General features: G+C 35.7%; 1 protein-coding gene and 1 long non-coding RNA gene across 2 annotated transcripts in view; one reads left to right on the forward strand and one right to left on the reverse strand.

Moving 5' to 3' along the window:
* Positions 1-13: 13 nt before the first annotated feature.
* Positions 14-15,688, forward strand: part of LOC125261508 — a 19,821-nt gene continuing 4,146 nt past the window's right edge. The window contains exons 1-3 of the long non-coding RNA XR_007183327.1: positions 14-166; positions 7,655-7,727; positions 7,796-7,854. This is a non-coding gene — a long non-coding RNA (uncharacterized LOC125261508). The remainder of the gene's footprint in view (positions 167-7,654; positions 7,728-7,795; positions 7,855-15,688) is intronic.
* LOC125261506 overlaps positions 6,521-15,688 on the reverse strand; it is a 24,478-nt gene continuing 15,310 nt past the window's right edge. Inside the window, exons 4-6 of the mRNA XM_048180061.1 lie at positions 13,413-13,532; positions 9,378-9,467; positions 6,521-7,704 (exon numbers count right to left, since the gene is read on the reverse strand). Of these exons, the coding sequence (XP_048036018.1) occupies positions 7,646-7,704; positions 9,378-9,467; positions 13,413-13,532 (269 nt within the window). The 3' untranslated portion in view covers positions 6,521-7,645. The remainder of the gene's footprint in view (positions 7,705-9,377; positions 9,468-13,412; positions 13,533-15,688) is intronic.

Raw genomic sequence — 15,688 nt, forward strand, 5'->3', positions numbered from 1 at the left:
AACAGTTTATTGTCCAGCATCAGTGTGTCTGATCTCAGCATCAGTCTCTCTCTACCTCTGGAGGTGGAATATCAGGATAAAAACACCTACAGCTGTGTGCTGAACAATCCCATCAGCAACCAGATCAAACATCTCAACATCACTCAAGTCTGCCAGATTCACTCAGGTACGAAAGTGGTGATAGTACACAGTAGAATCCCCAGAGTTAAATCAACTCTGTTCAGAGTACAATTGCTACGATTACGCCTGTTATTTAGATTACGAACCTCGAAAATGGAGACTTTAGAAAATGCTGCAGACCTCGTTTTAGTTTAACCCTCTACCGCATAGTGTTGCCATATGGCAACATACACTTTGTGTTCATTTCCTTGCCACTGTCTCTTTAACAGAACATTCTAGTTTTTTTTTGTTGGTAAGAGAAGACCTTAGTTTAGCCAATGATGTGCTTTGGTTGAGTCACATGACATGCATTTTTTTTTTCTGTGGCGCGATTTTCTGACAGACTGCCGTCTCTTGTCGGTAGTTGCTGAAAGCAAATTAAAACGTCAGTAACAAACAAGGACCCGCCCATGTCACATTCACAAAAAAATTGTTAACATCATCTCAGGTAAGGTATGATGACATATTCACCACTCAAAAAAAAAATTATGTAATTAGTTTTTGGTAAATCGATAAAATGTCTGTGTTGCCATATGACAACACTGCACAATAATGGAATGGCATTATTATAATAGGTTAGATAGCTAGCAAAGGCCAGCTGCAGTCTGTTAAGCTGTAACAATAACAACATTAATGCTAGTGATATAATGTTGATTAGTCGTATGTCAAGGACTGCCATGGCATTTATATTATGGATTAAATCAACATCAGAGATCTGCCACCACAGCCAGTATACTGGCCCAGACCTACCACTGGCCTACCATGGTGTCTCAAAAAGGCAGGTGCAAGTGGATGTAAGTGTATTGTTAGGGTGAAGTGCACCAAATGTGATGTGTACATGTGTCGGTGAAGTTTCAAGGATTATGGGGTGTTCATGTTCATAACCTTCCTCTCATAAGATTGCGTAATGTTGAATTTTCATGAACTACAATATTTTTGGTTTTATGTCAATGTTTTATGATACATGATGAACAGTATTAGATTTGTTTTTAACTGTCTACATTTGCAATTTAAATAATATTCACGAAAAACGTAATGAAATTCAAAGAATATAAAGCATTATTCAGCAAAATAATAAATTCCATAAATAAAAGCACAAGATGTTGGAAAATAAGTATAAGGTGTTGTTTATATTTACTGCTAAAGCTTATAATAGCACCAATTTATTCAATACAAACAACATTTCTGAGAAAAAATATGAACTATATACACTTACACTTATTTTAAGTTATTTCCACTATTGCACGTTGTTGCCATATGGCAACATATCATAAAGTACCTTAAAATAATATTTTTTTCCAAAATTTTTTTTTACAGCACTTCAAGTTAAGCCATTCTAAGAAAAGAAAAAGAGTCAAATATTATTTTTTTTATAAATTTATCATAATGCGTGCGGTAGAGGGTTAAAAATGCTGGGTTTGCATTTCAGTATAAACTGACCATGAAGCAGAGTTAGAGCTAATGAGATAATTAACCAATTAATTAAGTGATAATTGAACATTAATGATGAACACCTGCTATTAAGAAGAATCAACTATTATTGTTCTGGGGCCGTATTCACAAAACATCTTAAGGCTAAAAGTAGCTCCTAACTTGCCGATTTAGGAGAAAGTCTTAAAAATAATGGGTGTGTCAGAACTAATTTTAGGACTCCTAAATTTTTGCTCTAAGAGTATTTCACAAAGCATTTTAGCGCTAAAACTAGCTCCTAAGTCTGTGAAACGTTAGGAGTAGTCAAGAGGACTCCTAAGTCACTACCCCGCTAGAAATTTTACGTTCCCAGAACATTCTCAGAACGTCCCCACTGGCGTTGAGTAACGTTCCCATTATGTTCACAGACGGTCAAGATGTGGAGTTTTTTTAAGGTTTGGGGGACGTTATTTGGTGGACCTTCAGGGAACATTCAAGACATTCTCTGAACGTTTAGGGAACCATACTTTATTTGGAAATGTTCTCAGAACGTCCCCGCTGCCCTTGTCAAAAACTTGACTAATAAAAGTGGCTGTTCAAATAAAAACTATTTTCACTTAAAGCTCTTTACGGGTATTTCCTGGATTAATATTATGAAACCTTTTCTTTAAATTGCAAATCTCTTGCATTAAATCATTAGCTGACAAAAACACACACATGAGCTAAATGTAACTGCTGTATCACTGCATCAGCAACTACACAGTTACTGTCTTTAAATAAAGCAACATGCAGCAGAACATCAGTGTTTCTGGATCATCACTGACTGAAGCACAGGAGCTACCCTTCAGCACAATGGTGACACATAAAACTCAGATAACACAAACAACATTAAACAATAACAGGGGCCGTATTCACAAAACATTTTATCTTACCACTAAGAGTTCTCCTAAATAGCAGTAAAAGTTCTTAGCTAAGAGTTTTCTCTTAAAACCTATTCACAAAGCTGCTGAGACAAACTTTTACTAAGGAATAGACTGAAGTCTTAAGCTAAGAGTAAGGGCGGGGTTGATCTTGTTGCTATGGAGTAAACACACAGTGATTGGCTGATGGGGGAGGAGTCAGCGATTTAATCATAGAAATATTGTAGAATGAGGTCATGTTTCCATATTAAAATAAAGGTTTTAAAATACAAATGTTGTCCTATTCAAATAAATGTTTTTTTAATAAAAATGTTCCACAGTCAAAATAAAATGTTGACATATTTTTGCCATAAAGGTTTTAAAATGTAGGCTAAGTGTCACTAATTAAACTATACAGTTAATTGTCCACCTCTTGGTTGTCTGCATCTCAAGAGAATGCAGAATTCAACCGACAAATTATGTTTTATAAACAAAGTTTGGGAGAAACACATTCAAACGGTCTTTCTAATCAGCTCGAGATACACAGACGAGATATATATATATATATATATATATATATATATATATTTTTTTTTTTTTAATCTATTAAATTATTTGTAAGTGTGAACCCATGAAAACCACTGCCACAGGTAATCAGACAATATTTATTTATTTGTTAAAGATTAATTTTTGGCATCTCATCATAGATTCAAATCTATAAATCAATTTTTTTTTTATTGCATTGCATTTTATTGCATTTATGAAGAAAAGGTTCAGCACCTAAGGCTCTGTCGCTATTCCCTCAATGGTGTTCAGTGTCTTTGGGTGGATTAGGACTGTTTGTGATTTGGTCTTAGTGATTTAGGAGTCCTCTTGACTACTCCTAACGTTTCACAGATTTAGGAGCTAGTTTTAGCGCTAAAATGCTTTGTGAAATACTCTTAGAGCAAAAATTTAGGAGTCCTAAAATTAGGACTGACACGCCCATTATTTTTAAGAGTTTCTCCTAAATCAGCAATTTAGGAGCTACTTTTAGCCTTAAGATGTTTTGTGAATACGGCCCCAGATCTCTCTAGATATCTGCATCTTCACTTATTACAAACCACTCTGACTTTGTTTCTTTCATACAAATCTTCTTAATGAGGTGTTGATGTTTTATCAAAATTTATAGATATCACCGTTACAGAGGTAAGCGCTTGCTTTAGTTGGGCTCCTGACCCTTGACAGTTTGACTTTATATTTTCTCCAATTGTTGTAACTGTGTTTTTCTAAAGCATTTGTTACTACAACAAAATTGTGAGAAAATAAATATGATCAATTAGATTTGGATGCTTAGTCATTGTTGTTGGTTTGATCATTATAGAGTGACCTTATTTACTGATCTTTGAATATTGTGTTTTCTTTTATGTAGACATATGATAATGCATTAGATTCTGTCCTTCTTTGAAAGTTTTTATTCTTATGCAGAATTTATTCAGACAGCATCATGTAGATTCACACAGACATCAAGATTCTGCATATGATCCTCAACAATGGTGACAAAATTTTCAGATAAACAGATTAACTCTGAACATCACAAAAACAAGCTACTAAAGTAAAAAAAAAAAATTTTTTTGTGTCACCATTGTTGAGGATCATACGCTGATTCATGATGTCTGTGTGAGTCTAAAAGACAATACTCAAAACTCTGTATAAAATATTAAAAAATATTTTAACTGACATTTAACACACTCATAGTTTAGACTCTGGAGAAAACCAGTGAATCATAAGCACTAAACAACCAAATTCATCTGATCAGACTTTCTCCTGCATCTTTTGCTGTAACAAACATGTTTTGAAAAGTTAAAGGGATAGTTCACCCAAAAATGAAAATTTGATGTTTATCTGCTTACCCCCAGTGCATCCAAGATGTAGGTGAATTTGTTTCTTCAGTCGAACGCAAATTATGATTTTTAACTGCAACCGCTGCCCTCTGTCAGTCAAATAATAGCAGTGGATAGGAACTTCAACTATAACAGTAAATAAAACTTGCTTAGACAGTCCAAATTAAACCCTGCGGCTCGTGACGGCACATTGATGTCCTAAGACACGAAACGATCGGTTTGTGTGAGAAACCGAACAGTATTTATATAATTTTTTACCTTTAATACACCACTATGTCCAACTCCGTTCAGCTTCCGGTGTGTGAGGTCTGATCGCGCTCTGACAGCGGCAGTGATGTCTCGCGCTCATTGAAGTATATGGGCGAGACATCACTTCCGTCGTCAGAACGCGTTTTTTTGACCTCACTAACAGGAAGCTGAACGGAGTTGGACATAGTGGTGTTTTAGAGGTAAAAAATGATATAAATACTGTTCGGTTTCTCACACAAACCGATCGTTTCGTGTCTTAAGACATCAATGTGTCGTCACGAGCCGCAAGGTTTAATTTGGATTTGTCTAAGCAAGTTTTATTTACTGTTATAGTTGAAGTTCCTATCCACTGCTATTATTTGACTGACAGACGGCAGCGGTTGCAGTTAAAAATCATAATTTGCGTTCGACTGAAGAAACAAATTCACCTACATCTTGGATGCACTGGGGGTAAGCAGATAAACATCAAATTTTCATTTTTGGGTGAACTATCCCTTTAAAGCAGCCAAAGAAAAAATAACAATTAAATAGCAAAAATCAAGAGCCCATCTAAAGCAACGCTCTCCTCTATAACGGTGACTAACTTTATTATTTTCTATAAAACACACACACAGAAGGCGAAGATCTTGTGCAACTTTGTCTAAAAGTGACGAAAATTGTGACATTTTACAGAACATTTGGGACATAAAACGTCCCCTTAAAAGAACTCCACATCGTAACCATCTCTAAACGTTCTGGGAACGTTACTAGACAACGTTCTTAATACCAGTGGACGTTCTGAGAATGTTCTGGGATCGTACAATTTTTTGCAGGACAACCTGTCACCTAGTAACGTTCCCAGAACGTTCAGAGACGGTCACTATGTAGAGTTCTTTTAAGGTTTGGGGAACGTTATTTGGTGGACCTTCAGGGAACATTCAGGACGTTCTGGGAATGTTGAGGGTACTATCACTATAGGACGTTCTGATAACTTCCCAAATGTCCTCTGTGTAACGTTCTTGCATGACCATAAAATAACCAAAATGGAAAGTTCCCCTAAACTCATATCGGGAACGTTATTAAATGATCAACAGAGGACCATGTGGGAACGTTCTGTTAATGTCCCAAATCTCCTATTTGTAACGTTCTTTTTTGACCATAAAATAACCAAATTGGAACGTCCCCCTAAAGTCATATAAGGAACCTTGAACTGCAGCACTTTCATTACCAAAAGAAGACGTTTTAGGAACGTCCCGAATGTTCTGTAAAGGTTCAGAAATTTCATCACCTTTTGAGAACTTTTAGGGAACGTTGCGTAAGGTCCTGAGAACGTTGCCTTCTACGTGGGTAAGACCAAATCACAAACAGTCCTAATCCACCCAAAGACACTGAACACCATTGAGGCAATAGCGACAGAGCTTTGGGTGCTGAACCTTTTCTTCATAAATGCAATACATTTTGATTTATAGATTTGAATCTACGATGAGACGCCAAAAAAAATCTTTAACAAATAAATAAAGATTGTCTGATTACCTGTGGCAGTGGTTTTCATTAGTTCACACTTACAAATGATCAAATAGAGTAAAAAAAAAAAAAAACACACACACACATACACATACACATATATATATCTTATATATATCATATATATTTATTATTATTATTATTATTTTTTTTTTTTAACTGTATATTCTAGTTTAATCAGTGACACTTAGCCTATATTTTAAAACCTTTATGGCAACAATATGGCAACATTTTATTTTGAATAGGGCAACATTTGTATTTTTAAACCTTTATTTTAATAAGGAAACATGACACTTCATTCTACAATATTTCTGTGATTAAATCACTGACTCCTCCCCCATCAGCCAATCACTGTGTGTTTACTCCATAGCAACTAGGTCAACCCCGCCCTTATTCTTAGCTTAAGACTTCAAGTTTGTCTCAGCAGCTTTGTGAACAGGTTTTAAGAGAAAACTATTAGCTAAGAACTTTTACTGCTATTTAGGAGAACTCTTAGAGGTAAGATAAAATGTTTTGTGAATACGGCCCCAGGCTTATACATGAAAATATAGCATACAATCCTCAACAGTGGTGACAATAATTATTCATACTGCAATATATGATGGGAGTTTTGTCCTATGGTGATACCCAGCATGCATTGCAGCATGAAGCGTTTTTTTTTTTTTTTTTTCTATCACCATTGTTAAGATTCATATGCAGATTCTTGATGTCTCTGTGTTCAAAAAAGTTTATGCACTACACGGTTTTAAAATTATTCAATATGTCTGTTTGCTGCAATGCTTTTATTTCTCTCTCTCCTCATGCTGAAGTTTCACAGGGCTGGAAAAACAAAACTAAAATATATGAACAGTTGTTTTGGACCCATGCAACCAAAGAATTTCACAACAACTACATCATCACATAAAAGCAGCTAATATCTGCTCACTGTAGAGCACTAACCTCACTGCTTTACAACAACATCACATTGTTGCAGAAAAAAAATGTAATCAAGGGTCAAGAGCCCAACTTAAGCAAATGCTGATCTTCATCATGGTGGTGTCGTTTTTTTCTTTTCTTTTCTTTTCTTTTCTTTTCTTTTCTTTTCTTTTCTTTTCTTTTCTTTTCTTTTCTTTTTTCATTTTCTTTTCTTGACCAATAAACCTCTGTTAATTCTCAATTCTGTAGATGTTTGAAAATAAAGTCAGTCTGGTTAGTAATGTAAAGCTGGTAATGCTGTTTTCATTAACAATTTTTAGTTCTTTCTCTTTTCTTCAGTGATTCTGCTTGTTAAGAGCAGGTGTTTATCATTATTGCTCAATCACTTAATGAATTGCTTAATTATCTCATTAACTTTAACTCTGCTTCAGTGTTATTTTAACACTATTTAGAGAGGGACCAAATGTAAAAGAGTGGAGTTGATTTAACTCTGGGGATTTTGCTGTGCAGTGATTATTTATTCAGCTGAGCTGTTTTTGACTTAAAATAAATCATTACTGAGATCTCAGTCTTATTCAAGGTCAGATGGACAGATTTTGTAAATTACAGATCAGCGTCTACTTTTATTTAACATAGTGCTGATCTCTGTTGCTGGTGATTGCAGCTGTGGTTGGGATCTGCTGCATCTGCAGGAAATGTAAAAAATCAGGTAAGGAATTCAATAAACAAATAATGCAACCTTTGTTCTTTTAACACCTGTGATTATTGTTAATGCAGTTCAGACACAGGAAGACAGAACTCATTCAGCGCTGTGTAAACCAACAACACAACAAAAGGTGAGAAGCTGCATGAAGTTGCAGTCAGTGTTACTGAAGTTTGTAGCATCAGATGTTTGTGGTTTATCAGCGGAACTGTCATTATTTTCACTACATACAGAGAAGATCAAAATAATATAGTTAAAGCTGGCAATTATTGATATTTGTTGTGCATACATGTGAATGTCTTAAAGGGGACCTATTATGCCCCATTTTACAAGATGTAAAATAAGTCTCTGATGTCCCCAGAGTGTGTATGTGAAGTTTTAGCTCAAAATACATCAAAGATCATTTTTTATAGCATGTTAAAGTTGGCACTTTTAGTGGTTGAGCAAAAACGAGCCGTTTCAGCGTGAGCCCTTTAAATGCAAATGAGCTGCTGTGATCGGCCTAAGAGGGCGGAGCTTCAAGAGCTCGTTCTCCCCTGTCAGGATCAGAGGTGTATAGTCCAGGGGTCAGAAAGTAGAAGTCCTGCCATATTTTTCATTCCACCCACTGAAGCGGTGTTAAAGTTAATGAGATAATTAAGTGATAAATTGAGTGATGATTGAGCATTATTGAAGACACCTGATGATAACAAGCAGAATCACCAAAGGAGAAAATCACTATTTTTAAGCCACCATCGTGGAGATGAGTGTTTGCTTTAGTTGAGCTCTTGACCATTGAATCTTAATATTAGATTTGTTTGAGCTGCTCTAACTGAGTTATAACAGCCAGACAAATAATTAAAAAAATCTTTGTAATTTGGCTTGAACTCATTTAGAACTTTTGTGAAACCCTTCGGATTGTATTGATAAAGTTGATCTTCTGCTGTAGAATCACAGTGCTGCTATAATCAATAATGTAAATTGAACTCAGAGATTTTAGAACACCAGAGAGTTAGAACACCACCTGATCATATTTACTGTTTGCTTGACTAGATGTTACAACAGCCCAAACAAGATCTAATATTATGAGTCAAGGGTCAAGAGCTCAACTAAAGCAAACACTCATCTTCACCATGGTGGCTTAAAAATTGTGATTTTCTCCTTTGGTGATTCTGCTTGTTATCATCAGGTGTCTTCAATAATGCTCAATCATCACTCAATTAATCACTTATTTATCTCATTAATGCTTCAGTGGGTGGAATAAAAATACTCTCTGACCCCTGGATTACCCACCTCTGGAACACGATCAGGGCAGTTCTATGTTCAAACAGCAGTGTCTGTCAACATTCGTGGGCGGGGCCTGTGACTGTTGTGACATCACACTGCCAGGGATCTGGAAACGGCTTGTTCTGAGACACTGCTTATGATTTATGGGGATTCAAAAAAAGGAGTGGGTGGATTTTTATCACTATAAGGTTGCCATATCATATTTATCTCCAAACACCATGCAAAATTGAATTTTGCATAATAGGTCCCCTTTAAGATAACATTTGGATAAAAGTTAATATAACCATAGAAGCACTAGAAAAATAATAACTTATTAATGCATACTGTAAATGTATCTTGCTTAAAGGGTTCATTCACCCAAAAATGAAAATTCTGTCATTTGTTACTCACCCTCATGTTCCACACCCGTAAGTTCATCTTCGTTCATCTTCTGAACATAAATTAAGATATTTTTGTTGAAATCCGATGGCTCAGTGAGGCCTGCATAGGGAGCAATGACATTTTCTTTCTCAAGATCCATAAAGGTACTTGCATTTGCAATTTTTGCACTATTTCCCACATAGCAACCGGAGGTGGGTAATCCAGGGGTCAAAGAGTAAAAGTCCTGCCATATTTTTATTCCACCCACTGAAGCATTAATGAGATAAATAAGTGATTAATTGAGTGATGATTGAGCATTATTGAAGACACCTGATGATAACAAGCAGAATCACCAAAGGAGAAAATCACAATTTTTAAGTTACCATCATCGAGGTCAGGGTTTGTTTTAGTTGAGCTCTTGACCCTTGCCTTTTTAATATTAGATTTTGTTTGGGCAGTTTTAACTGCATTAAGATCAACCAGAAAAGCAAAGTTAAAAGATGATAAGGTGGTGTTGGTTATGTTTTTACAAAATCATTATTTGATCTGAATCACTGAACTCATTTAGAGCCCAATCTCTGAGTTAGATTTACATTATTGATTACAGCAGCACTGTGATTCCACAGCATAAAATCAGCTTTTACAATCTAATCTGAGGGATTTTGCGAAAGGTGTTCTGATAAAAAAAAAAATCACTTTAATTTAGAGACACAGACATCAAGAATCATCCTGTGAATCTCAACAGTGGTGGCCATCATAAAGCATGTTGCAGTGCATTCTGGGAGCCACCAATCAAAATTCATCATTGGCTCCCATCATGCATTGCTGCATGAATAAATTATGAGCTTAATTGTTTTAGAAATTTCCTTTATTCTCACTTTTTTGTTTTTTTCTGTTTTTATGTGACTTTTTAGTAGCTTGTTTTCTAATGTTCAGAGTTGATCTGTTGATCAGAATATGTTGCTTGTCACCGTCGTTGAGATTCATACGCTGATTCTTGATGTCTGTGTCTCTAAATGAAAGTGATTTTTTTTTTTTGATCAGAACACCTTTTGCAAAATCCCTCAGATTAGATTAATAAAGCTGATCTTGTGCTGTAGAATCACAGTGCTGCCGTAATCAATAATGTAAATCTAACTCAGAGATTGGGCTCTAAATGAGTTCAGATCAAACAATGATTATGTGAAAACATAACCAACACCACCTGACCTTTTAACTTTGCTTGTCTGGTTGGTTTTAATGCAGTTAAAATTGCCCAAATAAAACCTAATATTAAATAGTCAAGGATCAAGAGCTCAACTAAAACAAACCCTGACCTCGATGATGGTAACTTAAAAATTGTGATTTTCTCCTTTGGTGAATCTGCTTGTTATCATCAGGTGTCTTCAATAATGCTCAATCATCACTCAATTAATCACTTATTTATCTCATTAACTTTAACACTGCTTCAGTGGGTGGAATGAAAAATATGGCAGGACTTCTACTTTCTGACCCCTGCACTATACACCTCTGAAGATGAGCATGTTTGAGAGTTTTCTCTAGGAGCTGCTGCCCTCTATTGACCAGGGTCGACAATTTCCTCTTTAGATGGTGGTGGTGTTTCTTCATTGTGTGCTGTGGTCTTTGGCGTGCACTGGGGTCTTTATTTTGGTATGTGAGTGTGATGTGTAGATTAAGAGCCATTTATTAATGGAGAGTCTTCCCCTATAATTCAGGCCGCAGTTCAAATTCCCAAAGTGGCATAGTCAGGTATTCTTTAACTTTATAAAAAAATTTTTTTAATTTATTTTGTTTCAAATGGACACACACATGAATGCAAAGTTGTAACGCAGCTTTAATCGCCTTTTTGGTTATTTCATGACTTAATAGATGACAGAACTACGACGTTGCATGCTCGTAGTTTCTTTTGCGCTTAATTTGATATAGCCTACAGCCAGAGGTGGGTAATCCAGGGGTCAAAGAGTAAAAGTCCTGCCATATTTTTATTCCACCCACTGAAGCATTAATGAGATAAATAAGTGATTAATTGAGTGATGATTGAGCATTATTGAAGACACCTGATGATAACAAGCAGAATCACCAAAGGAGAAAATCACAATTTTTAAGACACCATCATCGAGGTCAGGGTTTGTTTTAGTTGAGCTCTTGACCCTTGACTGTTTAATATTAGATTTTGTTTGAGCAGTTTTAACTGCATTAAAACCAACCAGACAAGCAAAGTTAAAAAATGATCAGGTGGTGTTGGTTATGTTTTTACATAATCATTATTTGATCTGAACTCATTTAGAGCTCAATCTCTGAGTTAGATTTACATTATTGATTACAGCACAAGATCAACTTTATCAATAACATTTTTTTAGCATTCTGATTTAAAAAAAAAAAAAGCGCTCATTTAAACACACAGACATCAAGGATCATCCTGTGAATCTCAACAGTGGTGGCCATCATAAAGCATGTTGCAATGCATTCTGGGTGCCACCAATCAAAATTCATCCATGCCTCCCATCATGCATTGCTGCATGAATAAATTATGAGCTGAATTGTCTTAGTAATTTCATTTATTCTCACTATTAAAATTTTGTTGTTTTTCTGTGACTTTTTAGTAGCTTGTTTTCTAATGTTCAGAGTTGATCTGTTGATCAGAATATGTTGGTTGTCACCGTTGTTGAGATTCACAGGCTGATACTTGATGTCCGTGTGTGCCTGAAATATATATTTTTTTAAATAACTTAAAAAAAAAAAAAAAAAAAAAAAAAAATTCTGTATTGCATAAGCTGATTTTCTGCTGTTGAATCAGAGTGTTGCTATAATCAATAATGTAAATCTGATTATGTGATTCAGATCAAATAATTATGTGAAAACATAACCAACAACTGATCATCTTTTATCTTTGCTTGTCTGGTTGGTTTTAATGCAGTTAAAACTGCCCAAACAAAATCTAATATTAATAAGGCAAGGATCAAGAGCTCAACTAAAACAAACCCTGACCTCGATGATGGTAACTTAAAAATTGTGATTTTCTCCTTTGGTGATTCTGCTTGTTATCATCAGGTGTCTTCAATAATGCTCATCATCACTCAATTAATCACTTATTTATCTCATTAATGCTTCAGTGGGTGGAATAAAAATGTGGCAGGACTTTTACTCTTTGACCCCTGGATTACCCACCTCTGCCTACAGCGCGCCGTTTTTGTGTGTGATTGAAAAGTGCGCGGTCTTGCAACCCACCAGTTGAGAAACATTGACGTAAGCTATAATGTTCGCCGTTCACTGTTGTTCTGCTGAAGCTCATTTGGCACCTGTATCATTTCCACACGCGTCTGACTTGCACCTGGTGCTGAGGCGAACTGAGAACTGACTGAAAAATCTCCCGTTTTTTGTGGTCTTAAAGAGATTAAATAAACGTAATTCTTGTCAACAAAAAAGTAGACAGAAACAGCAGTTGTGAGTGGGGTGGCCAAAGGGGTGGCCAAGCTTAGGCCAAGGGTGACCCTGGCCACCCCTGGCTCCGCTCCTGCATGGGTCCGCTCAGGATCCACTGATTGACAGTAGAATTTATGGCGCCGGCCGGAGGCGGACCTGATGTTCTCGCACGACTATAAAATAACCAAAATAGAAAATCCCCCTAAAGTCACATTGTGAACGTTATTATATAACCAACAGTTGACCATGTGGGAATGTGCTGTTTACATCCCATATGTCCTCTTTATAACGTTCTTATGTGACCATAAATAACCAAAATTGAACGTTCCCCTAAACTCATTTAAGGAACATTGAACTGCAGCATTCTCATTATCAAAAGAGGACGTTTTAGGAACGTCCCTAATGTTCTGTAAAGTTTTAGGGAATGCTGCGCAAGGTCACAAGAACGTTGCCTTCTATGTGGGAGGTGCTTTGCAAATCCTTTATGCATTGTTCCAATTCTGTGAGCAAGTTAAATTCGCAACTTTGAATGGAAACATAGCTACAGTTTTGTTTACATCACACATATATGGTCAGTAACACAAAAGGCTGCAAAGCATGCAAATTTTAAAAAATGATTAAGAAAATTAAATTGCTACTTACATTTTACACTTTTTTGTTTAGACTTCCAGTAGAGACAGCAAATCACTGCGCCCATGGCCAGTAGTGGAAATATGAGAACAAATTTTTCCTTTATACCAGGTTGATCCAGTGCTGGAGTTTCTACATGTGAATTTGTAGTGGATAGAGGGATGTAGTCATTAGTCTGATCTGTAGCCAACACTTAAATCAAGGCAAGGCAAGATATTTATATAGCACATTTTATATGCAATGGTAATACTTGTAAGAGATGCATGAGCAATAAAAAAATTAAAATGTATTAAAATAAAAAAAAGAAATTAAACAAAAATAAATGTAGCATAAATATAAATAAATGTTTTCCATGAAGGAAATGCTCATTCATCATGTGATTCAGAGATTCAGGGTTTTTACACTTTCTGACCAAATCATTTGAGAATTTTCATGACTTTCCAGTCAAGCATTTTAAAGTTCACACACACAACTGAGTATCATTTTAATCAGTTAAATAAGGAAGTAAATTATGAGTAAAAATTAATATTTTCTACAGAACTTATTTTATTCATTTCCACAATGTCTTGAAAACAGTTTTTCAAATCTGTTATAAATTTAGAAATTCATGACAACATATAGATATATTTTACTGTAGTTTAATGTTAATAAACAAAATACAGGCATTATAACTTTTTTCCCCAATGCAAAAATATGTTGCTATGAATCATAGTCTCTGAAAATGACTGAAGAATTGGCCTGATGGGTCTATAACCCACATAGCAACATTATGAAGGCCCACATCTGGCACATGTGGCATGATGATCTGGCCCACATGCTGCACTGAATTACGTTCCTTGTGTGGGCCGCTTCTGTTTGCCAGATCTGAGCCACAAGCAAGCCACAGCAATACACCATGTCAGCCAAGAGCAAAGAAATAAACCTGAACTGGACCTTATCCACAAAATCTGTGTATATTAAGTATAGAGTCATCTCAGCCTTAATAAGCCTGTTATCAAGCAGAATCACTGAAGGACAGAAGAGAACAGAAAAAGAGACGAGCAGAAACACAAGAACTACAACTGACTTCAGCCGCAGCCTTAGATTAAATCAACTGAAGATGAAAGACATTAAATCTCTCAAGATCTCAACAGAGGATGATTAAACAACTCCACAAACAGCATTCCCAGCTTCACTTATTACTAACCAGATCGACTTTTTTATGTTAGACATCTACAAAAGTTGTTATTGAAAATTAACAGAGGTTTTAACTCTGTTTCATTTGAAGTCACCATAATGGTGAATAGTTGTTCCATTAGTTGGGCTCTTCACTCTTATTATAAGTTTGTATTTTCTAGCTGCTGTGAAAGTGAGATTGTTTAACACAAAGCAAAAGGTATCAGTAGCAAAAGGAAGGTAGAGCGAAATGATGGTTGTTTGCTCAAGGTTTTGTCTTTTGAACTTAACAATTAAATTTTAACAGACATGAGAACTAAAAGTTAACATATGATGACATGCAGACATCAAGAATCAGCGCATGAATCTCAACAATGGTGACAATCAAAAGTGTCATGCTGCAATGCATGCTGGGAGTTTTGTACTATGCTGGTACCCAGCATGCATCCTACTTTTGATTGTCACCATTGTTGAGATTCATGCGCTGATTCTTTATGTCTGTGTGTGTGTCAGACTAATATTTAGTGCTTATGTCTGTTAAAATCTTCTGATTGCTGCAGTAACATAGAGTTTGTAATGTAGATGTATCAATAGCACAACACAGTTATTAGATTCAAATGACATCAGGTCATTTCATGATGCCCACAAAATCATCAACAGACATCCATCATCACCTGATGTCGTTTTGCTTTAGCTTTCTTTGCTACTGCAAATGTGTTTAAGAAACAGACTTTCACATCAGACAGAAAAGGCAAATGTATAATAATAGTTAAGAGCCCAACTAATGGAACAACTATTCACCATTATGGTGACTTCAAATGAAAATAACTTTTGTACATTTCTAACATAAATAAAGTCAATCTGGTTAGAAATAAGTGAAGCTGGTGATGCTGTTTGTTTGTCTTTCATCTTCAGTTGATTTCATCTAAGGCTGCGGCTGAAGTCAATTGTAGTTCTTGTGTTTCTGCTCGTCTCTTTTTCTGTTCTCTTCTTTCCTTTAATGATTCTGCTTGTTAACAGGCTTATTAAGGCTGAGAGCACTCTATACTTAATATACACAGATTTTGTGGCTCAGATAAGGTCCAGTTCAGGAGTTTTATTTTTTTGCTCTTGGCTGACATGGTGTATTGCTG

Source organism: Megalobrama amblycephala, unplaced genomic scaffold, assembly GCF_018812025.1.
Source record: "Megalobrama amblycephala isolate DHTTF-2021 unplaced genomic scaffold, ASM1881202v1 scaffold419, whole genome shotgun sequence".
NCBI classification, from domain to species: domain Eukaryota; kingdom Metazoa; phylum Chordata; class Actinopteri; order Cypriniformes; family Xenocyprididae; genus Megalobrama; species Megalobrama amblycephala.